Source organism: Stegodyphus dumicola, chromosome 10 (genome assembly GCF_044657685.1).
Source record: "Stegodyphus dumicola isolate Sdum_Otavi_A_Nest chromosome 10, ASM4465768v1".
Taxonomy (NCBI): Eukaryota; Metazoa; Arthropoda; class Arachnida; order Araneae; family Eresidae; genus Stegodyphus; species Stegodyphus dumicola.
The window spans coordinates 161533792-161560177 of record NC_140777.1 but is presented as its reverse complement, the minus strand read 5'-3'; the positions used below and the strand labels follow the sequence as shown (position 1 = coordinate 161560177).

Genomic DNA, 26386 nt, shown 5'->3' with positions numbered 1-26386 from the left:
CGCTGATATGCTGTAGGAATGGACGTTGGATTGAGTTAATGATAAACTTTAGATGTTGGTTTAGTTTTTCAGCCTGTGTAGTAACACCATATAAGATAGTTCGTTCTACAACTGTAAGGTACCAATGATTAAGAAGATGCGGTGCCCCCTGCCATTTAAGAGAAAATGTTCGCTGCATCGAGTTTGCCAATAGCTAAGATTAGCTAGGATCGCTGCACTTGATGTGTGATAACCACGAGATTTTATTACCAATAATCAGGCCTAAGTATTTTATTTGTTACACACCTTTAAATGCTTTTCCCATTAATCTTAACTCAAGAATTACTCATCAGAGGATCTTTTCTGCCAATTACAAGAGTTTATGTCTTTTCTGAGGAGATAACAAGTTTGTGGGTATTTACCCAATCTACGAATTTATAGATATTTTCTTATGCTTTTGTTTGCAGATTGCTAATTTCCGAGATCACTAGCAAGAAATAGTAGTCATTGTTCTCATAAGTAGGGAATGAATGCCATGTTGGCGACAATCTACCACAGCGTAGGCTTAAGACATGAGCCTTGAGGAGACCCTTTCGTTATGTTATATCTCACTATGATGTTATCTAAAATCACCTTAACGCTTCTTTGTCTGAGGTAGCTTTTCAATATGTCAATTAATTTACCTGGGTGACTGATTGAAACTGATATTTAAGTAATAAATTTATAAAGAAATTAATAAAGAAATTTATTACTTAAATATCAGTTTACAGAAATGAGGATTCCTCAAATAACACTGTATACGGCAAAATAAATTTACTTAAAGCAAATTTTTCTCATTAAAGTAATCAGTTTTCTGTCTCGTCCTAAATAAAGTTTCTTCTAAACGTTTTAAGTATAATTTTTTTATATTTCGAAGGCTTCAGTTCTTCTCTTTAGCAAATGCAATTATCACCTTGACGGCAAGGCAAAACAGCTTAAACTGTCATTGGAACTGAATTTTGAAGGAAATTAATATCCCACTGGTTAGCCCAATTACGAATGTCCCTAGTTAAATCCAATAATGTAGAAAACTTTTATATTTAGTCTTCTGTACCAAACTTGTCGAGAGTGTTGATTTGGCGAATTTCTGCTTTGGGAAGAACTAAACGGTTACCGATATACCTCATGTGCGAGAAACAAACAGTTAACCATCTGACTGGTTTTTCATAATTGCCTTGTTTCAATATAACGTTTTCTCGTTGTAAAATATGCATTATGCTTACTATTTTCAGTCTTCTACCAGCGGTTAAAGGAAGCCATAGTTCATGCTTGAGGCATTATTTGCAGCCTTTGCAAAACTGTGGCCACCAAAAAGTAGTCTGTGTAAAATGAATTTTCCGGTTCTTTATAAACGCTATTTTTTTCATTAAATTGCTGACACAATTGTGTTACATAAAATAATAAACAGAATTTTTCAATATAGAAAATAGATAATAGAAATAGATAAATAGAAATTTCCGCCATAGTTATATATGTTGTTGTTTTTAATAATTTGCCTATATAATTGTATTAAATTCGATAACTAATATATATGATAATTAAATAATTTCTGTTGAATTATGTTACCCACCTGACCGGTACAGTGGTTAGAGACGCTAACACGCCCTAACGATGGTCCCCGAATCTCGGAGAACGCATAGATGTCTGTAAGCGGATAGTATTTGTGAAGCGAGGCGATACTCAAAATGCACGTCGAGCCTGAAGTCCTCTTGAAAAGCTGATGGCAGGGAAAAAAGGATAGGAGACTCTCAGACGGCCTTCGGGATTCCCCCCCCTCCAAATTGGGGCATAGTTAATGGGGCGAGACTATACCTATACGATAAATAGTGAAACTATACTTGTTAAATTGTGCTGTTATTTTAAATAAACTGCTGAAAAAATAAGTTCCTTAAATTAAAAACATTAAATTTTGTACAGATATTGAATAGATGTGCAGATATGTTTCACAGAAATTGAATCAATTATCGTTTAAAGTCAGTTTCATTTCAATGCCTGCTTAGAACACTTGCGCACAAATCTCATTTCCTTAAGCCCGAATTACGTCAAAGTGGTTTTCTTTCATCAAGACCTCTGCAGAAGACAAGAGCGGAAACTTTTATTTTGGAAGGATTATATTTTATATTAGGTCTAAACGTCGTGGTGTAAAATTGTTTTATAGTTAATAATAATTTTATCTTGGTGGAGGAAAGAGTTTAGTAAGGATAGTAGCAATCACAGTACGTGAGTATAATATGCAAGCATGATAGTAAAGAAAAGTTACCTGAATAACGAGGTGATAAATCTACTGGAATGTTTACTAAAGCTGTAAGTGTAGGTCCTAAGCTGCCTAATGCAAATACCATCACCAAAGTACTTAATGCTCGGCTACAAAGAATGAAGGTCAAAAGTACCATGAAAGTAGCGGCTAAAGATAAACCTGAAAAACAAAATTTAAATACCACTTCTTTCAGAATTTTAAAAGCATTGAAACTTTCATTTACAAACAAACAAAACTGTTTCTGAAACAAATATAATAATTCACTTAAATAAACGCTTTCTAAGTGTTGTTCGTCAGGTTAATCAAATAATTCCGATTTTAGTTTATTATGAATTGGTATAACTGCACGATGATGACAGTTACAGAGATAAGCTTCCAGTGCTAGTCTCAAAATGATGGATAGAAATGTCATAGTTGTGGCATAACTCAGTATTTACAGACAAACTTTTATAACACGTCATAATGGATATATAAAACTGGATATATAAAGTAGGATGGAAAGGAAATAATAATACATAGTTGAATACATACGCCGATCGTATTAATCAAGTAAAACATTATACTAGGCAAGAACATCGGAGTATTCATAAGATTGAATGGCAAAGAACTAGGAGTCCAGACTTAAATTTAAAATTTCGTACTTTCCAGAATGAGATCACGGCAATATGGGACCAGCGCAGCCAGTCAAGATACACCGAATACATTCAGTCCTTAACGACTTCAGATAACAGCCTTTGGCATGCATCAGCCAGACTACGCAAACAAATCATGCATTCCGTCCTTAGCAAAGGACGCAGTAATGGTTAATACAGACACGGAGAAAGCTGAATTATTAGCTGACAGTGTCCAAACTCAATTCACACCACATAATGAAGGAATTTTTTCTAATACTCCGAAGCTCCTTCCGATGTTGAACGATTTCTCCACTTTCCACGTAGAAGGGACTTACAATACACAACACAGCGAATATGTAGCTAAGCTCAAACCTAAAAAGGCGCCATGATTGGACTCTATTTCTAATCATATGATTAAAACACCTTCTCACAAGCTATATATTTTTTTAGTAATGTTAATAAACTACACTCATGTCCATAAATTAAGGATAATTAGGAGTCACGCGGAAATCGAACTCTGAAATTAATATATCACCTGTAAAATCACTACACACATCTTCAAAAATCATATACAAATTTCAGGAAGTAACCAGATGACACTGATGGTACGTCACAATGACGAGAGTGTAAGAGAGTGATATATAAGGAATACAGGCAAAGAAGTAAAATTGTTTGCAGGCGCTTTATATGCGTTTTAGTGCAATAACCGAATAGTTATGACACAAAGCACGCATTTGGATGATTTTTTACGTGCTAGAATTATCGGCAGTCTGAAATGTGGGCGTACCCAACTGGAAGTATCAGACGAACTTGGAATTGCCCAGAGTGTCATCTCAGGCTTTGGCAACGATTCCAAGATGATGGTAATGTGAGTAGACGTTACAGCACAGGTCGTCCCAGAGTTACAACGCCGAATGAGGACCGGTATTTGCCAGTTACTGCCAAAAGAAACAGGCGGAGCACAGCCTCAGACCTGTCTCGTCAGCTCTCTTCAGCCACTGGTACGACAATTTCAAGGCAGACCGTGTACAGACGCTTAGGGCAGATTGGTCTATATGCTCGTAGACTTGTCAGATGCGTTCCACTTACTGCAACTCACTGTCGCCTGCGGTAAGCCTGGAGTCGAGAGCATGCATTGTGGACACCGCAACAGTGGACTTGTGTGATGTTTTCCGACGAGTCCAGGTTTAGCTTGCAGTCTGATTCTCGCCGGACTTTCATATGGAGAGCTCCAGGTACCCGTTACCACCAAGAAAACATCATTGAACGACACCGTTACGGTGGTGCAGGAGTGCTCGTTTGGGCTGGAATTATTCTGGGTTCCAGAACTGACCTGCATGTTCAAATTGGAACCATGACAAGACAAATCTATCGGGACGTCATTCTCGAACAACATGTACGTTTGTTTCGGGGCGCCAATTGTATTTATGGATGACAACGCCCGTCCTCATCGTGCAAACATCGTAAGCGAATGCCTTTAATCGGAGGATATCCCCCGTATGGACTGGCCAGCATTCTCACCGGACTTAAATCCAGTACAGCACGTGTGGGACATGCTTGACCGACAAGTTGCAGCCCGTCAAACTCCTCCTACATGTCTACCGGAACTTCGGAGAGCATTGCTTTTTGAGTGGTGTAATATCCCCCAAGATCAGATCGATAATTGGATACTCAGCATGCCTAGTCGTTGTACGGACTGTATTGCATCGCCTGGGAGACATACAATGTATTAACTATCATAGCAACCATGTAATATTGGTTTTTTGTGAATAGGTTTGTTTTGTAATTTGCTCCAGGGAGAACAAATCGCTAATATTTTTAATAATATCAAACATATAGCATCTTTTTTTGCTCTTTACCTTTTGTTTAATAAATAAGCTTTACAAATAAGTCAAATTTGTTTTGCTTCTAACTCTTCCTTTGCCTGATTTTGCATTATCCTTAATTTATGGACATGAGTGTATATGTTATTGCATTACTCTTTCTCTCAAAGCTGGAAGAGTGCAGTTATAGTGCCTATTCAGAAGCCTGGCCTGTGCCAATCAAATCCTCAAAATTACAGACCGATCAGTCTCCTCTGTCTTCGTTATCTAAGACATACGAATTTGTGCTACTTAAATGCCTGAATGATTTTCTCCGGAGCAAAAAAGGTCCTTATTGATGAACAATTTGGCTTTCGAGCAAAAACTTGCACAACGCACCAGCTTCAGAGGACTGTGGAGTACATTCACGAAAGCTTTCGTAGCAAAATGCTTACCGGCGTACTTTTTCTTGACATCGCCAATGCATTTGATAGGATTTGGCATATGGGAATCATAATCAAGCTCATGCGACTTGATATTTCGGCTCAACTTATTCACATAATTAATTAATGTCACTAATCGTTCTTTTTCAGTACGAGTTAATTCTATCATTTGAACGACCCATCCAATTCTAAGTGGCGTCCCACAAGGTAGTCTTTTAGCGCTCTTTTTATTCAACATTTACATTAATGACTTACCAAAATCAGTTTCACTCTAGCACTTTATACAGACAACACAGCCATCCTCTCCAAGCACAAACAATCGGATAAACTGGTTCACAACATTCAGAGTTATTTCTCAAGCCTTGAGCACTGGCTCATTACTTGGAAAATCAAAATTAACGTCGCTAAATGTATTTCCATGATAATCATACGCTCCCGACTCAGGTACCCTTCCATTAATTTAAAATTCTTTGACGACTATATTCCCTAGTCAAACTCATATAAGTATCTAGGAGTGATACTTCATTCAAAACTACTCTGGCATCTTCACATTGAGAATACTCTCAATAAAGCGAAGAGCGTCAGATTCCAACTTTACCCTCTATTAGCTCGAAAGAGCCATCTGTCTATCAGAAAGAAAGCTCTTCTCTATATTTCAATTATTCGACCAATTTTTATGTAGGCTTATACCATTTGGAGTACCGCTGCGAAGACTCACATAAAAAAATTACAAGCCTTTCAAAGTAAAACCTTAGGTTGATCCTTAGTGCAGCCTGGTACGCCCGTACTGATGTGATTCACTCGGACCTTAACATTAAGCCAATTTTAAAAAAACTTAGTCAAAATTTGTTCCTCAAAATTGAACAGATTAGTAATCGAGCACTTCAACAGCTTCCTGTCTACAATCCTGGTATTCCAAGTTCACAAAAAGGAACAAGAGCCATCATGGGCAGAGACTACAGCATCTATCCTCCTCCTAAAAGGCGTAGACACGATCCCACCTCTTCAGTTCCAGCCCCCACGCCGGATAGGACGTCTCAATCTTCTAAAATTGCTATTAATCACTGACTAAGTCAAATTGATATCTTCTACTCAAGTTCAACTGAAAAATGGCCCTCTTCACACTGTTATCAATCTGTTCCTTTAAGTCACATCATGCCCGCAGAATTAATTTCTGCCTTGGGTATTTCGTCGCGTGTTCAAAAACTTTACTACATTCTGATTTAGCGCCATATGCCAATGAGCCTCTTAATTTCTAAAATCTTTCCTTTCTTTTTTTTTCTTTTGTGTTTTATCTATGTCATAAAATATAAAATACAATAAATAAAAAAAATAATAAAAAAATATAAAAACCAAAAAAGAAAAAAATCAAAATTTTTGACTTAATGATTTTTTTCCCTATACCTAAACTCTCTCGAGCTAATGTGGTTCCCTCTAGCTTGCATCAAACTAACTATTTATGTAATTTTCTTTTTTCTGCTCACTACTTAGATATTTTTATGATGTGGAGGTACATGGTTTAGAACCATAGGTACTCCGAAATATTTAATCATTGGCATTGGCAAGATTGAACTGATTCATACCAAGTGAAATGAACCAATTTTCTCATGTGAAATAGTTTTCCACCCGAAGATAACGTAACGCTTCTCATACATAAATCTCCTTAGTGTATAACTGGCTACCTATTCAGAATTTCAGTACTTGAAGTTCAAATAGCTATAGATTCAGAATTCTGAAGTTCGGATCAAACGGAAACTCTGGGCATGGTGTGATATATTAATTTAGGATGTGATTAGCATGGAAGGCATATTTTAATTTTATAATAGTTATTTTAATTTAGTTCATCTTTTTTGTCTTTCCTAGCTTCAGCTTACAAGTCCCTTCCAGAACGAGTTTTTAGAATCGCGTTAAATGCAAATGAGAAGGAGAATAATACTTAAATCAAGTTCAACTGACTTTGCCAGGGAAAGGATTCCTGAACAGAACGCGTTTGCCTTTGGGCTAAGTCTCTCTAAGCTTTTACTGCTCTCGGCCGTATTACGTGCCTTTTGATAGTTCGCTGACTAATTTAATATTACGGGCCGACTAGTTTTTAATTGTGTTAGCTTCGTCTATATCTCTTTACATAGTCATTAGTTAATTCTTATTTCTTACATTTTGAGGTAAATCCAAGTGGAGATTTTACTGTACGCCCTGAGAAAGAGGCCGACTGATAATCTTATTTTAAGTGAAATAAAGGTAATTAACCTTTCTTGAGTTTACGTTTCTGTTCTTGGACTTAAGCGATTATTCTCTTACTAGTTCACTAGGTTTCTCAACATTGCATTTAACAGGATAAAAGTGAGGAACTCTATAAGAATTACTCCGCTTTCTGTGTTTTTCCATAACTAAAATAATAAATAGTCCGCTAAGTTTTGTTCTGATTTCCTGGAAATGTTTTCTCAAAGACGACCAAGAGCGGATGAGACTATTGGGAATTACGAAAATTTCTAGAGGCGCTGGTGCCTGTGACGCTGCTTTGCTTCCTGACATCTATGGCTTATAAAAGATGAAACATTAATCATAATCGTAGAGTTCGTTAAACTCATACTAATAGACTTATTAATGATATTCTAAAAATATCGGAAGATAAACTGTTAAACCCGTATTAACCTCAACATCTAAACCCCATCATCATTATCTTTTCGCAAATTCTTTATAGTTTGATCTAATTCTTTACTTCAGCAGTAAAAGTAAGGAATTTTTGCGTATTGTCTCCCGGATTACTTCATAAAATATTATAAAAATGCCAGCACCTTTAAGCAAGCAGGCAACTATTTACCCGAGATTAAGACCTTCATATAGGTTCTCCGGAAGCCTTGATAAGGACTGCTTTCTACATGACACCGAACTTTGGATACCGGCCCCTTTGTTCAAATTAACGACTGTTCACCAAGAATAAGACCTTTACATGGACACCACGGCAATCTTGATGAGGGTTTCTTTCCTCAGAATACCGAACTTCGCGATGGTTTCGGTACCTTTGTACCACTGCGCTCTTGCGCCTTGGCAAATGCTGGGTAACTTTAAAAAAAAAATGCCGGAATCTTTTCGCAAGTTTTACTCGCCGGTTAGACCATCCCCATCCATCCCTAGAGGTAACTACTATTTCATGGTCAGTAGACTTGATATTTAGATTTTGATGAATTAGAGTGTTGCTAATAAACTAAAGAGTAATCAAAATACTTCTTAACGCCCTGTTCTGCAATCTTCGAAGCAGAAATCTATGCAACACATATAGTAAAATTGGATGAAATCATCTGCAGGTAGATATTTAATTCTTTTAACTTCATCGTTTATTGAAAGATTCCGTCTGATAATAGAATCCATAATTATCTTTATGGTACTAGTGTTAAAGGTACTTTATTAGCGTGAATAATATGATCCTTTAAAGTAAACTTTTCCTCAGAAATAACACTTAGGTATTTTACCTATGTTTCATTTGATAATAAGGCTTTGATGGTAAGATATCTTTTAAAATAATCTCAGGAGTTCGAGAAAGTCAAATATTTTTACTAAAAAAAAAAAAAAAAAAAAAAAAAAAAAAAAAAAAAAACAGAACCTTTTAAAAGTTGATTTTAATTTTGAACACTGAAACCATGGGGAGATGACATTAACAGCATCTTTTAATTTTAAGCCAGCATGTAAAATAAGAATTCAGACACACTTCAAACATTTACAAATATTGCCAACATTGCAAGGATAAGCACGGAACATTGCCGTAATATTGGTAAAGTATTCCGTTATGTTTCAGAATATCTTTGATACATATATATAGCAAAAGAGATATGACAATATAAAAAAGTGTACACATTAGGTGAAAGAGGCTTTAAAACACTTAAAAATGAATGCATTTACATTTACAAAAATAAAGATTAAGAAAATTTGATGTGGACTTCACATGACTTCCTTATACGGCCTATTAAATAATACGCGCTTTTTTTTCTACATTCATTTAAACTGCTTTCCTCGAATTTCATTAGAGATATACTTCTCATTCAATCAGTTGAATTCTCACTTCGCGGCAAGGCAAAAATACATACAAACTCAAAACATCTTCATTAAAAATTGTAAAATGCAGAAAAACATAAAACACCCAATACTGTTAAAAACACTTTAAAAAGATTACAATTAAAATTAGAGTTTCTACTCAAAAACAAGCAATTTGGCCAGCGGGCAAAAAGACTGATTTAGTGGTGCGCAAAACTTAAAGTTTACTTTCAGTCCCACTCGGCAAAAAGACACTGAAGTTGGTGCAGAAACTGACTTAATTCGCTGTTCTACTAAGATTTTCAAATGTAAACAAATCGTTGTTTCGTTAGGCTTAGTAGCCCTTAAACAACTTTTAGATTTTTAGTAATTCTACAAGTATTGCATGCAGATTAACTAAAGACAGGATAAAAAACTGAGCTTACCGAGCCGGGTATCAGAGTGGGTACCAAAAAGGGAGAAGCGCAACTACATGTTATAGCAGCCCAATGTTCAAAATTTCAACATTCTGAGGTTACTCGTTTTTGAGTTATGTGAGACATATACCTACAAAAAGTATATATGCAAAAAGTAAGAAAAAAAAAATCTCTTCTAAATCCATTTTACAACCCGTTTTGGAGAAAAGAGTGCTTTGTTCTGTGCGTACGTACAGATGCCACGGAAAAACATCGTTCAAATGAATTCGAAAGCGATAAGAATGGATATTTTCGTTGAAATATGATACCTCGAGATTATAATACTTTCTTTACTTCTTACAAGGAAGTAAAAAAGTATTAATGGAGAACGGAAAGTCTTCCCATTCATCTGACGTTAACGTCTTCTCTAACACTGAGGTTCATGTGAAGGAGGCTATGATGTCATACTTTGTCAAAAGATTTTCTATATCGATAAAACGTATAGCAACTTTCTCATTTTCACTGAAGCTTTACGCTATATTTTTCATGGTTCTAATAGTTTGATCTGTAGCGGGGGAACCATGAAAAAGCTGAAACTTAGCAAAAGAGATTAGATTACTTTGCAAGAGGAATTTGAACGTTTTCCCTCTGACATTTATATACCCGCGTATAGCGCGTATTTGAATTTTTGGCCAACATGCAGAAGAAACTGATTTATGAAATTTGCTGCTTCGCATCAGAACCTTCAGCATTTTTGTTAACTTGGCTAAGTTTTAAGCTTTGATATTTAATGAGATAAATATTTAAAAAAAAAAAATGCAATCAAATCAGTACATTTTGATTTTCTTATATTTTTATTGTTGAGTGTAGGTTTCATGTTTTTTCTGCCAAACTTTATAAGGATTTTCTTTTCGTTTCGCTATCGACAGAACAGCTGGCCGACTGAGTTAGGTGCTCTTCAGTCTATTGGGTTCCATCGATGGAATAAAAAAGAACGGATAGAGCTTAATACTATGTCCTCCGGGAATTGACTACGTAAAGTGAGGAACACTGAAAGAAGGACCAGAACATGGAAAGAAAGTGCATGGTGGAAACTTTACAAGGACTGTAATGACTTTATTAATTTAACACAGGGATTCGATAAAAAATTACCCTCGTCTGAAATTGAAAGTCAGACCTCTCACGTGCCGGAATACTTTTATCAGCGCACCACAAGAGTAACACGAAGCAAGTACACTGACAAGATCACCAGTCGAATAAATATCTTTTTGAATAATTTGTTTATTTATTTTGAGCCTTCTTCAGACGTACATTCTATCTGATGTAGGATAAGAGGAACTTGTTTAATAAATTCTGACAAAGCAATTAAGAGTTGTCTTGCCAAACCGTTTGGAAACTTTAGGGGGAAACTCTCTGAGAAAACTAATTGAACTCACTTTATTTACTCAAAACACCAGGAAAATGGCCATGCAATCAGGCTGTTCATCATGATTCGAACCAAACCGAACTACCAGCGTTCAGTGATCTTACTCATTTGGCCACTATTAGGCGGCAGAAAAAAATAGCAAAAAAGATTCAACAGAAAAATTAAACACATTTTCTATTCGGCAGTTCTACAGAATTTTATATTTCATTTTTATTTTTTGAATTTTATTTATGTGTTTTTGTTCCATAATTTGCAATTATGATAAATTTATGAGTTGGTATTTGGGCCTTGTTTTTTGAATTAGTGCAATGCCCCCTTCTACAGTTTTAAATGAAATTATATATCCTACATGAGTACTCAGCACTGCTCTTACTGTACATTTGACAATAACCGATAAAATACTTCTTAACTTCTGTCGAACTTTAATTTTATGATAACAACATAAAATTCTGTTTGCCATTCTCTCTGTCGACTTTTATAACTGAGTTTCAATTTCTAATATTGGTCTTTGCGAAAACCTTTCGAAATTACTTTTATCGTTCAAATTGTTGAATTATTGTTAAAAATTATCACGTCGCGATCCTTAACAGCTAATATTAAGACACGTTCTTTGTTCCAGCAGGCACTGCATTTTTTATTAGATAAGGGTATTTCATTAGCAGTTGCTATTGCCTCCATAAGCATATGATGATTGATTCTCCGATCAAAACCATTATCAATATTATAATTTTTTTTTTTTTTTTTTTTTTTTTTTAAGTCGTGAAGGTTTACCATTTTTCAAACTTACAAGTCCCTCCATATTTATCTCCCGCAAACCTATATACACATACGTAACAGAGAAAAAATTTTCGGTTCAGAAATTTGTTCGATAGGGACTTTTTAGCGAATACCGTATTTCTTCCATTTGTATTAATTTTATCGTTGAGTATCTAGAGGGGAAAACTACGCGAATAATTTAATATTCGAAGGATGCGATTATAGTAAGATAAATTAAAAGTATCAATGGATAAACTACAGCTAACTATCACAACAGTATTTCTTTTAAAACAAACCTACATTCCAATAAGAATACATAGTATTATTAATACACTCATGTCCATAAATTAAGGATAATACAAAATCAGGCAAAGGAAGCGTTAGAAGCAAAACAAATTTGACTTAATTGTAAAGCTTATTTATTAAACAAAAGGTAAAGAGCAAAAAAAAGATGCTATATGTTTGATATTATTAAAAAAATTAGCGACTTTTTTCTCCCTGGAGCAAATTACAAAAAAAAAAAAAAAAACCTATTTACAAAAAACCAATATTACATGGTTGGTATGATTGTTAATACATTGTATGTCTCCCAGACGATGCAATACAGTCCGTACAACGATTGGGTATGCTGAGTATCAAATTATCGATCTGATCTGATCTTGGGGGATATTACACTACTCAAAAAGCACTGCTCTCCTAAGTTCCGGTAGACATGTAGGAGGAGGTTGACGGGCTGCAACTCGTCGGCCAAGCATGTCCCACACGTGCTCTACTGGATTCAAGTCCGGTGAGAATGCTGGCCAGTCCTCCGATTGAAGGCATTCGCTTACGATGTTTGCACGGTGAGGACAGGCGTTGTCATCCATAAACACAAACTGTGCGCACATGCCGCCCCGAAACAAACGTACATGTTGTTCCAGAATGACGTCCCGATAGATTTGGCTTGTCATGGTTCCAATTTGAGAATGCAGGTCAGTTCTGCAACCCAGAATAATTCCACCTTAAACGAGCACTCCTGCACCACCGTAACGGTGTCGTTCAATGATGTTTTCTTGGTGGTAACGGGTACCTGGAGCTCTCCATATGAAAATCCGGCGAGAATCAGACTGCAAGCTAAATCTGTAATCGTCGGAAAACATCACATAAGCCCACTGTTGCGGTGTCCACAATGCATGCTCTCGACTCCAGGCTCACCGCAGGCGACAGTGAGTTGCAGTAAGTGGAACGCATCTGACAGGTCTACGAGCATATAGACCAATCTGCCCTAAGCGTCTGTACACGGTCTGCCTTGCAGTTGTCGTACCAGTGGCTGAAGAGAGCTGACGAGACAGGTCTGAGGCTGTGCTCCGCCTGTTTCTTTTGGCAGTAACTGCCAAATACCGGTCTTCATTCGGCGTTGTAATTCTGGGGCGACCTGTGCTGTAACGTCTACTCACATTACCATCATCTTGGAATTGTTGCCAAAGCCTGGAGATGACACGCCCACATTTCAGACGGCCAATATTTCTACCACGTAAAAAATCATCCAAATGCATGCTTTGTGTCATAACTATTCGGTTATTGCACTGAAATGCTTCTAAAGCGCCTGCAAACAATTTTACTTCTTTGCCTGTATTCCTTATATATCACTCTCTTGCACTCTCGTCATTGTGACGTACCATCAGTGTCATCTGGTTATTTCCTGAAATTTGTATATGATTTTTGAAGATGTGTGTAGTGATTTTACAGGTGATATATTTATTTTAGAGTTCGATTTCCGCGTAACTCCGAATTATTCTTAATTTATGGACATGAGTGTATTACAATATTTAATAGTATATCATTCATTTCTATTGAATGTGCAGCTGACTCAGAAAAATCGTTCACTGAATGTCATTTCGTATCTGCTTCGTTGCAATGTGTCAGTTCTTGCAATTAGACTAGCTTAAAATTCAATAATTAGAAGAGAAAAAGTTCGATATGACTTTCTCAGGCAGTTTGCGAGGTTTCTTTTTTCTTTTTGCTAGCAAGGCCAAAACAGCAGTAGTGAGTTATTAATATCATTTCAAAATGTTTCCTTTAATTTCTCTTCCGCTTGCATGTAAATAATGTTACATGAAATTAAAGAATATGCTTTTAAATTATGTTTGAAATCTTCATAAAACGCTGGTTTTGTTATTCAGTGAAACAAAATACAAATTGCTTAAAATATTGAGTAAAATAAGTTAGCATTAAAGAACCTCCTTACTTTATATAATTCACGTAAGAAAAAGAACGCTTTTTCATTCAGCAGAAGAAAAGCATTTTCAAATAAAATTTTAATATAGATCTACCAGCATATAATTTCTCCGAGTTTATTTACTGATTAATATTTTATTTATTTATATGTTTTACTTTTTGGATGGTTTATAAGGTCACTAATGCATTAAGATGCAGGACCCAACAATGTCTGAGCAGTTCAGTTCACTGAATATTATTGGTAGCTCAACCCACGCTTGAACCCAGACAAACTGGCAGGCTGCATTTTGGTTTTATCTAGATTACATCAAATTTTGAATAATGTAGTCCTCCATCTGAATATGAACATGTGGGAGCCCAAATCTTGAATGTGTTTTATTATCTATTTCATATTTTTTAAACTTTAACAAATTTTTTATTAATAAACTCAATGATTTCAAAGTGAGAAGTGGCCACACATTGTACGGAATAAAATATTTTTATCTTCAGCACACGAGAGTGTATATTAGAAATTTTAAAGATATGCTGTTTTTAAATATTTTTAGCCAAAATACTCTTAAAACATGTATGTGCAAATGGAAAAAATGCTTCTTTGGGAGTAATATAGATCTGAAAGCTTTTATTTCCTCCCTCTGGATATTTGTTAGATACCACATATGTTAAGATGATGAGTTGAGATAACACAAACTTTTGAATTAATGCACCTCAGCAATAAATAATTTTCCACATGGAATACATGTACCACAAAGCTGATTACTGCCTTCATACTATATTTGAAATACAGGACAATGTTTGCTAAGTCACATCTTCATTTCTCTCTATTAGACAACGTATGGCACAATTTTATATAGCAGTAAATAAATTTCTAAGCAAATAAAATCAGCTTCTTTTCTTCAACCTTTACAAACTGCAATTTCATATTTTTCCTAAGCTTACACATGATATTTTCTCCAAGAGTTTAGTGAGTTACTTTAGTAATTTGACATTTCCTTAGCAGATAGTTTTCATTTTCTGATCAGAATTTATTTCAAATTTTATTTTATTTATTTTGCAAAAATTGTAAATACTAAAATATTAAAATGTAATCAATAACAATAACTAATTTTTTAAATATATATTAGTTATGCTGTATATGGTTGCTAAAATACATTTGTAATATTTAGTTTTCAGATCAAAGATGAAAATTTAATCCATTAAAATTTTCAATCCAGTTAACTATTACATAAATGTTCAGCAGACACTTGTGCTGCACCTCAATGTGAGAACAAAAGGAAAGGAATTATGCAAGCAAAATAATTCGATGCCCATGCTTTCAGGTTTTTAAACTTCTTTATCTCTGGAGGAAATAAGTGATAAATACAGAGAAAAGTGAAAGACGCATGTGTTATTTTTTTACATTTCTGGACATTACTTATCAGACTTTAATGATAAATTTATATTTTCCTTTATAGCAATACTTTTTTGAATTAAAAATTCAGACTCAGATGACTTTCTATATTCACAAAAAGATAAATAGAAATTTTGTACAAAGTACATTACAGATGCTTTGTAAAAAGTGTTGAGCATTCAGTTTTAAGTATTTATAAGTCATACAATAATACTGATTACATAATACAGGGAGTCTCTCACGGCCCCACTTCCGAAAGTGACCAGCATTTCTGAGAACGTTTTTAATAGTACCTCTTAAAAATGACAACCTCTACAGAAGAAAAAGAATGATTTTGAACTGTGGATAGACAATTTAAAGAAGGTTCACTCCTTATTTGAATACAATTTCAAAACATAGAGTACGTAAGAAATTAATATTAACAAACATGGCAATATTAGATATATCAAATAAATGGTCTCAATCAAAATTAAACAGCTGACTAACTGAAAATTAAAAAAGTAAGTAAAATAATTTTTACTCTGATTATGCCAAATAATGAGTTTAAAAAAGCTTATCCAATATGTAAAACTATAATTTACTCCAGATTATGCAAATTTTAAATAAAAATCACCATTTTAAACTTTTCTCATTCCTTTGTGCATGCCTTCGTGGTGTAACAGTAGCACACTCGACGTGTATTCGAGAAGTCCAGGTTCGAGTCCCGGCGAGGGCATTGCTCATTTTTCATGTCTACTGCTTCAAAACAACCTAACGACTCTACAAGTTATTTACAAACTTATAACTTTTAAGTTGAAAGATCTTTTTTAACAAAATATCAGCTTACCTGTTGCAACGCAAAATTTTCTAACAGAAATCTTTCGTACAACCTTTTTCTCTAAAAGGCGATCTGACATTAAGCTGCTGAGGAGAAATGTAAAAGCCTGTAGAAGATTTGGATAAGATGAAGCCAGCCCATTCTGCGAAATAAATTCAAAAATCACTCTTTTAATTTCTTACTAAATATTTCTGAAAGAACCATCTTGACCAACTAATTCCAGAAAATAATGAAGCAGAAAGTTACATTTTTCAAGAGTTAAAAATTTTCGTTTAATGGTGGTTATTTCAAGCAGTATACATTACAGGAATTTAAAAATGAACTTGATTACCTGAAACAAAATGTTGCACTGAGAGCTATTACAATTAAGCAGCGAATTTAGAACTAGAAATGAAATACAGTTTCTTCACAGATTCCTGGTCCTTAATCATAATTTCTGGATGAGGTACGTATTTAAGAGCGTAAAATGATACACACTATGAATATTTAGTCCAATAAAACAGTTGCTGCAATTGAAAAAAATCTCAAATTTTCTGGAATAGCATCGTTACAGATGGCATGACATAATTATTTTGAAACGACCTTAAATCTACGCAAAGTTTCGTAAAAAAAGTATATCTATCGAAGTCCAGTATCTGAAGAACCGTTATTACCTTCAATGATGTCAAAGGAATTGTGACGTCAAAGGAATTGTGACGTCAAAGGAATCTTGATTATACTCTCTAAGTTTATGCTTAGCACCCAAAATATTACTGCTTGAATTTCAGCTGATGTCCTGATACGTCTGTGTCAGAGAATCGACCATGTGAGGTAGATATTAGCGAAATCGCTCTTTTATGGAATCGGATGAGAACCGTTCGCGCAATGAACTGAATCAGTTCTTTTTTATGATTCGCCACTCCCTAAAATTAACATTCATACAAATGATCGGGAACGAGGAGGAAATCAAGAACGGTTAACGAGGCTGGAGCGAAGAATAGAAGAAATCGAACGAGCAATGGCATTGTAAAGATCAACTCAATCAAATATTAACTTTCTGAACTAATTTCTTTCAACTGTAGGTTTGAGTTTTTCTAAAACTTCCTTTCTATGTAGAACTAACAATGCAATTCTAAAATAACAAAAAATCAAAAAGTGGAGAAATGATAAAAATTAAATCACTTTTAAAATGGGAGAATAAACATTCCTTTCTGCCTTGAAATTGGAATAGAACTTTATTGGCAAGCTTCCAAGAAGAGCTATTGGTGGTATTTTTCATGTCTCGAAAGCGCGACTTAAGATATGTATTAGATTTATATATAGCATTGTTCTAACATAGGTATTTTGACACAAAATCGGACTTTTTTTTAAATAACATACCAATTTTTTTCCATATTTCGATTCTATGACTTAAATTATGCCTACATTTTAAATTTTGTAATTTTTGGCGAGACATTTATGGAGAAATTTAAAAATTTAACTTGGCACAATTTTTTCAGTTTGCGCCAAGAATAATTCACTTGGCGAACTTCTTAATATATGGCAGCCTATTTTTCTTTCCCTTCCATTGTGCAGGAGAGGGGAAAAAAGTCACATTGTTCCTACTTTCAAATAATTTTAACAAAGTGCCTAAGCCACGTTTTTGTTATTATCGCTTATAATAAATAAAGGAAGAATCAAATAAGTTTAATGAAAAATGAGAGATTAATAAATATATACCAAACTCAATTAACATTGAGGAGCTAAAATTTTGAGAGCTAATTTTTTAAGAACAGGGAGGGAGTTTTACAAAACTGAGCAGTTTGGCGTAGTTTGAGTCGTAGAATCGAAATATAGAAAAACATTGGCATGTCATTTCAGAAAAAAATTCGATTTTGTGTCAAAAATACCTATATTATATAAATCTAATACATATCCTAAATCGCCCTTTCGAGAGATAAAAAACGCAATTTGAATTTCGTCAATCGGCCCAGTAAAACGGGAGAAATAGAACTGTCCCATATTCCCCCCCCCCCGCAGTGTACTTTCTCACTACAAAAATAAAACAAACAAGGCGTGGAAAATTCCTCCTGCTCACCACTGGTATATCGCTGAGCAACAAGGCCTGTTACTACAGAGTAAAAGAGGTAGATTTCTCCAAGCGGCCATGGCTAAATTCAGAAGCGAGTATCTTCGATACATAAAATTCAACGGGAGGGGGGGGTGAGGACCTCGCGTGACTGGACGGTTATTCTACGCTACGAGAGTCGACAGCAAGTTGTGGGCCGCCAGATGTCGCTGCTAGTAAAAAACAGGTCTGCCCGACATCCTATATTCTCTGAGTACGGAAGTTGTCGAAAGCGCCTGAAAAAGTGTTGCCGCGTCGTCAATCAGGGTTGTGCAGTTGACGTACTAAGTAGACAATGGCTTTGTATGTGTTTTCGCCGCTGATTTTTTCATATTTAAACGAAGAATACGGTCGTAAATCTCTGAATCGGTGGCGAATTTATAGAAAATATGTTGATGCTTTTGCTCTGCCAAAAGATGTTTTCATTGCGTATTTCAGATTGTCAAAATTTATAGTTATTTTAATTTGCGATGAACTGAGAAAGTATTTGCAGCCACATTCAGAAAACAAGAACGCAATTTCTACTGAAAGAAAGGTTATGCTGTTCCTGAAATTATAGATATAAATTGTAATTGTATGCTTTAAAAATGTAGAAGATAATAAGTTTATCAAGCACACAAACCTTCTTCATTTAATACAAATATAGACATCCGATAAGCTTCTTGTACAGCAAGAATTACGTTTACTTTAAAATCTAACAGTTGAATACCTTACGAATAATACTGTGACCACAAAAAGGAATGTCGTTCATTACGCGAAATTCACACTACTGTAAAATAAAAATAAAAATAAAAAAATTATAAAACTATAAAATAGCTTTAAAATATTTTTTTCAGTAGCTGTACTACTACTAGTGTGATACTTTTAATAATACGTTTTAGCACAGAGGGCCTATTAATTTCGTTTTGCCATTTTGTGGCGCTTCACTTTTCAAATCGTTGCCACCAAGTATTATCGCACTCTATTATATTTAAAGAAATTAAATAATGAGGAATCTGCAGAATGTATGAATGTTTCTCGCACTGTGATAAAACAACGGTACCTAGAGCCATGAAATGCTGAATAACATAATCCTCCATCCTAATGTAGGCATCTGGAGGCCCATATTTGGAACTGGGAATTTGTTTTATTATCTATTTCATATTTTGTAAAGCATTTATGAGTTTTTGATTAAGAAACCCAACGATTTCAAAGCGAGCAATGCCAACATTGTACGGGAAAAAAAAAGAGGAAAAAAAGCATTTTCATCTCTAGCGCGCGAGACTATGTATTGGAAATTCTAAAGATATGCTTTTTTAAAATTATATGATATTGCTGTTGAATTGAATTTTATGGTTTAAGTGCGAAAAACATGATATTTAATAAATAAAGATAACACGCAAAAAGTTAAAAAATGGACCTTAATATAAAATCTGAAGTAATATAAATGTAATATTCAGTAATATAAAATCTGAAGACTTTCAGATTTTTTTTTTTTGGGTGTGTGTGTATAAATTTTATTATGTTTCAAACTGGTTCCTAAGTGAGGACTTTCTAAGGGAAACTGGCTCCTATACACGTTACACATGGGGAAAGCCACGAAAACGCCGGCCAGCTCGTTCGCGGGATTCGAACCTCGGACCAAACTATCTGCGTTCAGCGACTCTACCGCTCGGCGGCTGGTGGGCTTGTTAATAGAATTATTATTGCATTATGCTATAAAGTAATAATGCTATAAGACTGAGGGGTTTTCTTCATGGAATAGTACTTTTGTAACCTATTATAGTATTCAAAAATCATTGTTTCTTTGCAAACTTTAAAAAAAAAAAAAAAAAAAAAAAAAAAAAAAAAAAAAAAAAAAATTACTGTTCATAGCATTCTCATTTTTACATTGATTATTATTAGTTTTCTATTTAAAATATGTCGAAACGCTGGTTTGACAAGGACTTCAACTGCAGGAGACCTACACTGATTATTTTTACTTTAGTACCTGCATTGTGAAAATATTACTATCTTTTAATTATTTTCACAGAATAAAATCTTTTGAGAAGGAAGAATATTTAAACTGAGCAAGCAGTTCTTATATATATATAAAATTAAAATAACAGCAATGTAATATTAAAAAAAAGGTATTAGTAATTGTGTGACAAAAATTGCAAAACGAATTAATCACACATACAGGATAGATTAGTTTAATTTTGGTTATATATTTTATATTGAAAAAATATTTTCTTTCATGTTAATTATAGAATAAATTATTTAAAATAAAGCATTTTGATGCGTGTGTGATAGTTGAATGCAGCAGCAATCGGCCATAGTGAATGAATTTTATTTCTTTTCCTGAAAGAAATAATTTTCATAGAAAAATAAAATAAAAAAAGGGAAGAAATATTAAGAAAGAAATAATTTCTTATTTAAAGAGATATTTTTCCAATAGTGACTGTAAAATAAATTGCGGGAAAACAGTTTTAATGTAAGCATGGGGAGGGGGAAACTTAGTTTGCTATTAGACTGTAATGCAAATTAATCATATTATAAATTTAAATGATTAAAATTGTTTATTTCTAAAAGGATTTGAAGTAAGCTTAATTCATCTACTCTTATCTATTTACCATTGCTTTCGTGGTATCCCATATCACTCTTTATTTCTTAGCTCTAAATTCCTGCGTTAACTTTCCCCTTAAAAAACGGGATTTTCCTTCACATAAGGCAGCAGCATATTCTGCTGCATGTTGGTCATAATACTGTTTTGTGCAATTTTTTTCGAACTACAAATGCAGCGTGTGAGTTAGTGAAATAATGGGAGAATATTCCTAGAACTTCAGCCAGCGCGCGCTATAAATTTCGTCACTCGTCTGTACTGCGATTGGTCTAAAGCTCCTTGAAGCCTTGTCCCCTTTCAGTAAAGTCAAATGGACCCACCCGCCCACCAACTGAGGACCACAGAATGGCTTTCTCCGATAAGTTGTGACGGCTGTCTATACCGGTTTTTTTGAGTCAATATTGTTCGCTTAAGTTGTAGGCAGATCCAGTGACCATAGAATAGGTTCCGTTCCTGCCTCTCCCGCTCACCTACTGGATTGTATTGGCGTCATCTTCAGACAGCTGTCGGCTGAGCAGGATGATGTCAGCGATTGACTTGTGCGGCGAGGTCTCTTCGACTTGGTGTAGGCTTTCCTGCTCAAATTGGATTAGTAACAACAACAACAACATGATCCTTGTTACAAGGCTTTTAAAGATCGTTCAGACAGGGTATAGTTATCACAATTGTTGTAATCATAAGGAGTATTACCTTCATTCTCCTTGCCGTAGCCAATCAAGGAATATAAAGTTGTGCAAGCGTGAACTTGTAGCTGACTCAGTGAAGCCAGAAGTCAGTTCAAGTTTCCTTCATTGTGATTTATCGGTTCTTATGCCAGGCTGGCATAAACTTGACAAGATGAACCTTAAAATCTGGCCTAAGATCAGAACTTTTTAGAACAGTTCTTAAGAACTTTTTAGGAAAATTACACAAAAACCTTATACCGGTTTTCGTGAGGTAGTAATAGCTAGTTGCCTAGCAACGAGAGTTTGGCTTACATAAGTTGCGACAGGCATATCATCGTCTGAACGCTCCTTTAAGGGTCGTTCACACTGGGAAGTATCGGAGCTAACGGACACATCTGACGCAACCGACACAGCCGATGAGCTAGAAAAAAACAGTTTTTTGTCACATTGGAACCAGTTGAAAAATCTGAACTTCACTCAAAACAGAGCTATTCGACACATGGATCCGACCAATCACGAAAGAGAATATTTGAAATCATCATTATCAGCACAGGCACGCTAAGTTAAAATAAACAAACATGGCTGACGATTTGTGTGAAGACTGCAATCTGATTGTCGAAATTCAGCGGCATCCCATTATATGTGACAGCTGACTGAAAGATTACAAAAACAAAGTCAAGAAAGAATGCGCATGGATGATGATTGCAGATCATCTGGTATCAGGATAGTAATTCCTTTTTCTAATTAGTACCATTTTGGGGTTTAGATTTTGTATCTGGAGAATTAATTAAATCACTGATACCAAAGATCTCAAACAATATATTTAATTGTATTATCAAATTCCCTATGGAATTTAAAGCAAAGTGTAGACAAACGCATTAATATAATATTTTCTTTTTTTCTAAATTTTTCTCATCATAAGAAGAATAATAGTAAGTCATATAATAAAATAAATCACAACTTTATAAACTGGAGAGCACTCGCTAATCTTTTAAAAATAAAAATACTGATAGTACAACATGATAACAAAACATGTTCTTATTTTACTATAATTTTTCCAAATAATTTTTTGAATTATTGATATCAAAGATCTCAGATAATAAATATAATTGTATAATAATATTTCCTATGGAATTTTAAGTGAAAGCAAAGCATAGATAAATGCATTAATGTAATATTTTTTCTTCTAAATCTTTCTTATCATAAAAAAGAATGATACTGTTTATTAACTCACGAAATAAAATGAACCAGATCAGCTTTATAAATTCGAGAGCACTCATAATCATTTGGAATAAAAATACTGATAATAAAACGTTTTTATTTTTGCTATGATTTTTCTAAATAATTCTTGATGATATGAAACCTATATATATTAAATTACCAAATTTTGGAAGGGAAAGAGATTCATAATCCTTATGCACTTTGCTGTGCTTAATTACTCAACCTAGAAAATTAATGATGGTTATTATTTAATACTGATATTCTGTATTAACATTTTATCAAGTAGTGATAATTATCTTAATATTTTTAATTTATTGCTTTGAATTAAGCTGTAAAAATTGTATTTAATTGTGTTCTAGTTAATGAAATATGTCATTTAAAGCATTTTCTAATTTTGCCTTGTAAACAGAATGGGACAATGCTTTTAAACTTTTAATATTCATTTATTACAGTTGACAAAATTATGTCTCATACATTACATATGTTTCAAGGAAAAATTTAAGCACAAGAGTACATTTTCTTTTTTTCTTTTTTTGCTCGCAATACGTTTCCGTCGAACCATTTTAAGAATAACGTCGCTCGGAATTCGCAGTACTGCTCATAGATCCGCTCATAGAACCGAAATATCGTCAGTTACGAAAATGTAAATAAATGAAAGCGTGCACGATTTTCTGCTCGTTTATTGGTTGTCGCTAGTGAACGCTTTCAGCAAGTGTAGACGAGCTAGGTTAGATAGATCTGTGTTCGATGCGCGAGCATTCGATTCTAGCTCCGCTAGAATAATAAGTGTAAACGGCGCTTTATGGCTCACAAGTGTCTATGAAGTAAAATAGCTAAATACCAGTAGAACGACTAGGGTTCAAATCATAGTAAAACGAGCTGGACGTATGGAAATTTTCGTAGATTTCTCTATGTGCGAAGTGAATACAAGCCAGTTCCTCTTAAAAATTTCTTTCTGAAGATATCCCTTCCCTTTGCCTGTTTTGCCGTAATCCAAATCCAAGACCTTTATTTCTCGAGAGATTTTCGCTAAAGAAATATTTCTGTTTTGTCTCGCTTAATTCATTCACTATACTTTATTGAGTGTTTCTATTTCTCAAAATCAAACTATGCTATTATGATAAATCGAACCACATAATATTATTTTGATGAAATACCATTATCAGAAAAGCTATGACAAAAGTATTCTGTTCTGAATTAAAAAAAAAAAAAAAAAAAAAAAACTATCCAAAGCACTCTTTTACTTGCTTACTGAGTATAATCTCTGTGCTTTCAGTCTCTATATTCCAAATCTAACAGCTTCGCGTAAATTAAAATTTATCAATTTTTGTAGTAATTAAATATTGTAACCAACACGAGTCTCATTTTCAAAATGCGGAATTTTCTCCGTTTAAAATAACTAAAACAACAACATTTTTATATAGAGTAAAAAAATAATTTTTGAGAAGCCTTCTAAAAGTAATTGAGAATTTTCTGTTGATAGGGTGTTGAATTTTTGTACAGTATTTCGAAAATATCTTTAAATATAATACATTTTTAGATCTAAATAGTACTTCAGGAAATAAAATCACTAACCCACTCGGTTTCGATTTCGAAAGCAGTTCTGAAGTACATGGGCAGCATCAAAATATTGAAGCTGTAGGACCAATAGGAAGCCACTCCAACAACTATATACGCCCATACTGGATAAGATTTGAGAATTGAAGCAATAGGAAGTTTTCTATGCTGAAAAAAGAAAGCAATTTATTGCAGGATAGTATTTATACATGAATCATAAAACAAAATAATTAGTAAATTTTTTTCAGTCTCAAAACTTTATTTTTAAATTATTAACTAGAAATATATGACTGTAAAGTTTTTACAATTTAACAATAAATAATAAGGAAAGTGGTTCGGCCAGCCTATTCGAGGTTCGAACCACGGACCGAGCTATGAATGTTAAGCGACTTTACCACTGGTAGGCAGAATGAGACCTTGAATTAGATGCATTGTTAAAACAAATCATTTTATGAATGGCTTTAAAATGCACTCACTTTCAAAAGGTTTACGATTAAAATATTTACATATTTTACAGAGTTCTTGAATTTTAGATCTTAATACTGTTGGGAGTATAATGGCTATTTCAATAAAATCTCTCTCTCTTTTTCTTTTTTCCCCTCTCTACATAATATTTCTAAAAGTTATTTTACATGAATACTGCACGCAAATATGCTATCTTCTAAATCTCTAGATCACGTAGCCCTGTTTTTTCAAGGTATACAATTCGCATAAATATGATAACTTATACGCATGTTCTTGATTTCCTTCCTTTCAAGTGTAATTCCTCACCTTAATTTTATCTACTGGCAATCAAAGGACACACATATCTTTCAGAATTTTTTTTAGAATTATATACAGGGGAGCCCCGCTATAACAGATCCCGGATATAGAGAACGAATGTTTTGGTCCCGTCCAATCTTCTATACACTTAATGTTATTTAATATTAGTATAGCGAACTTTCAAAGGCATAAAAATCAGATTATGCCTTTTTTCTAAATTTTTCCAGAATTTCTGCAAGTTTTAGAGGAAAAATTACAATAAGCAAATCTTAGGACATCATGCGGTATTCTTTGCCGTATGGTTATGTAATCATTAAACACACACACACACCAAGGGAAAAAAAAAAAAAAAAAAAAGAAGTGATTTCTTTGGTTCCATTCAAATTCTTTGACTGAGTTGTCAGATAACCAGGCAGAATCTATTTAAGGCTAATAATATGATGTAAATTTTGAAATTTTCATCATTCAGGAAGAAGTCAATCTTACGAATTTGAGTTATAGAGTTGATTCGTCTTTTAGGGAATATTTTTTTAATACTTATTGGATTTTTTTAAACATAAATGCTTTTTAACGTCCCTCTGAAAGGGACTTTTGCCTTTATTAGGTCTTTTGAAAGACAAAAGATATCCTTTAAAAAAGTTAATGAATCTCTTTCGTAAGCTATACATATCTTAAGTGAAAGCTAAATGAAAACTCGTGATTATTTTTGTTTTTCTTTTTCCATAAAATATAAAAATATTGATTTTATACTTTTGCAAAAAAATGTACTCTTCTTATCGAATCATATATAGTGAACAAACTTCCAGTCCCTTGAAGTTCGTTGGTTCAACTGTATTAATATTCTTCCAAAAAATCAGATCTTCATTTGGTTTATTTGATTATGACAAAGCACTCCAGGGCTATTTGCCTAAGTGGAGGATTTTGAATGGCAAATGAATGGCAACTGGCTCGTATACACGTTACACATGGGAGAGAAGCACGAAACCGCCAGTGCGGCCAGCCTATTCGAGGTTCGAACACGAACCGAGCTATGAATATTAAGCGACTTTACCACCTGGTAGGCAGAATGAGACCTTGAATTAGATGCATTGTTAAAGCAAATCATTTTATGAATGACTTTAAAATGCACTCACTTTCAAAGGATTTACGATTAAAATATTTACATATTTTACAGAGTTCTTGAATTTTAGATCTTAATACTGTTGGGAGTATTATGGCTATTTGAATAAAATCTTTCTCTCTTTTTCCTTTTTTCCCATCTCTACATAATACTTATAAAAGTTATTTTAGAAATACCAGCTAAATAGCACAGTTTTTTGGGTTCCCAGACAAAAGCCCACTGGACGAAAGAGC

General features: G+C 34.1%; 1 protein-coding gene across 1 annotated transcript in view; it reads right to left on the bottom strand.

The window, feature by feature from the left end:
- LOC118201764 (sodium-dependent phosphate transport protein 1-like) overlaps positions 1 to 26386 on the bottom strand; it is a 46105-nt gene that overhangs the window by 637 nt on the left and 19082 nt on the right. Inside the window, exons 3-5 of the mRNA XM_085825163.1 lie at positions 24290 to 24439; positions 16171 to 16303; positions 2279 to 2434 (exon numbers count right to left, since the gene is read on the bottom strand). Of these exons, the coding sequence (XP_085681289.1) occupies positions 2279 to 2434; positions 16171 to 16303; positions 24290 to 24439 (439 nt within the window). The remainder of the gene's footprint in view (positions 1 to 2278; positions 2435 to 16170; positions 16304 to 24289; positions 24440 to 26386) is intronic.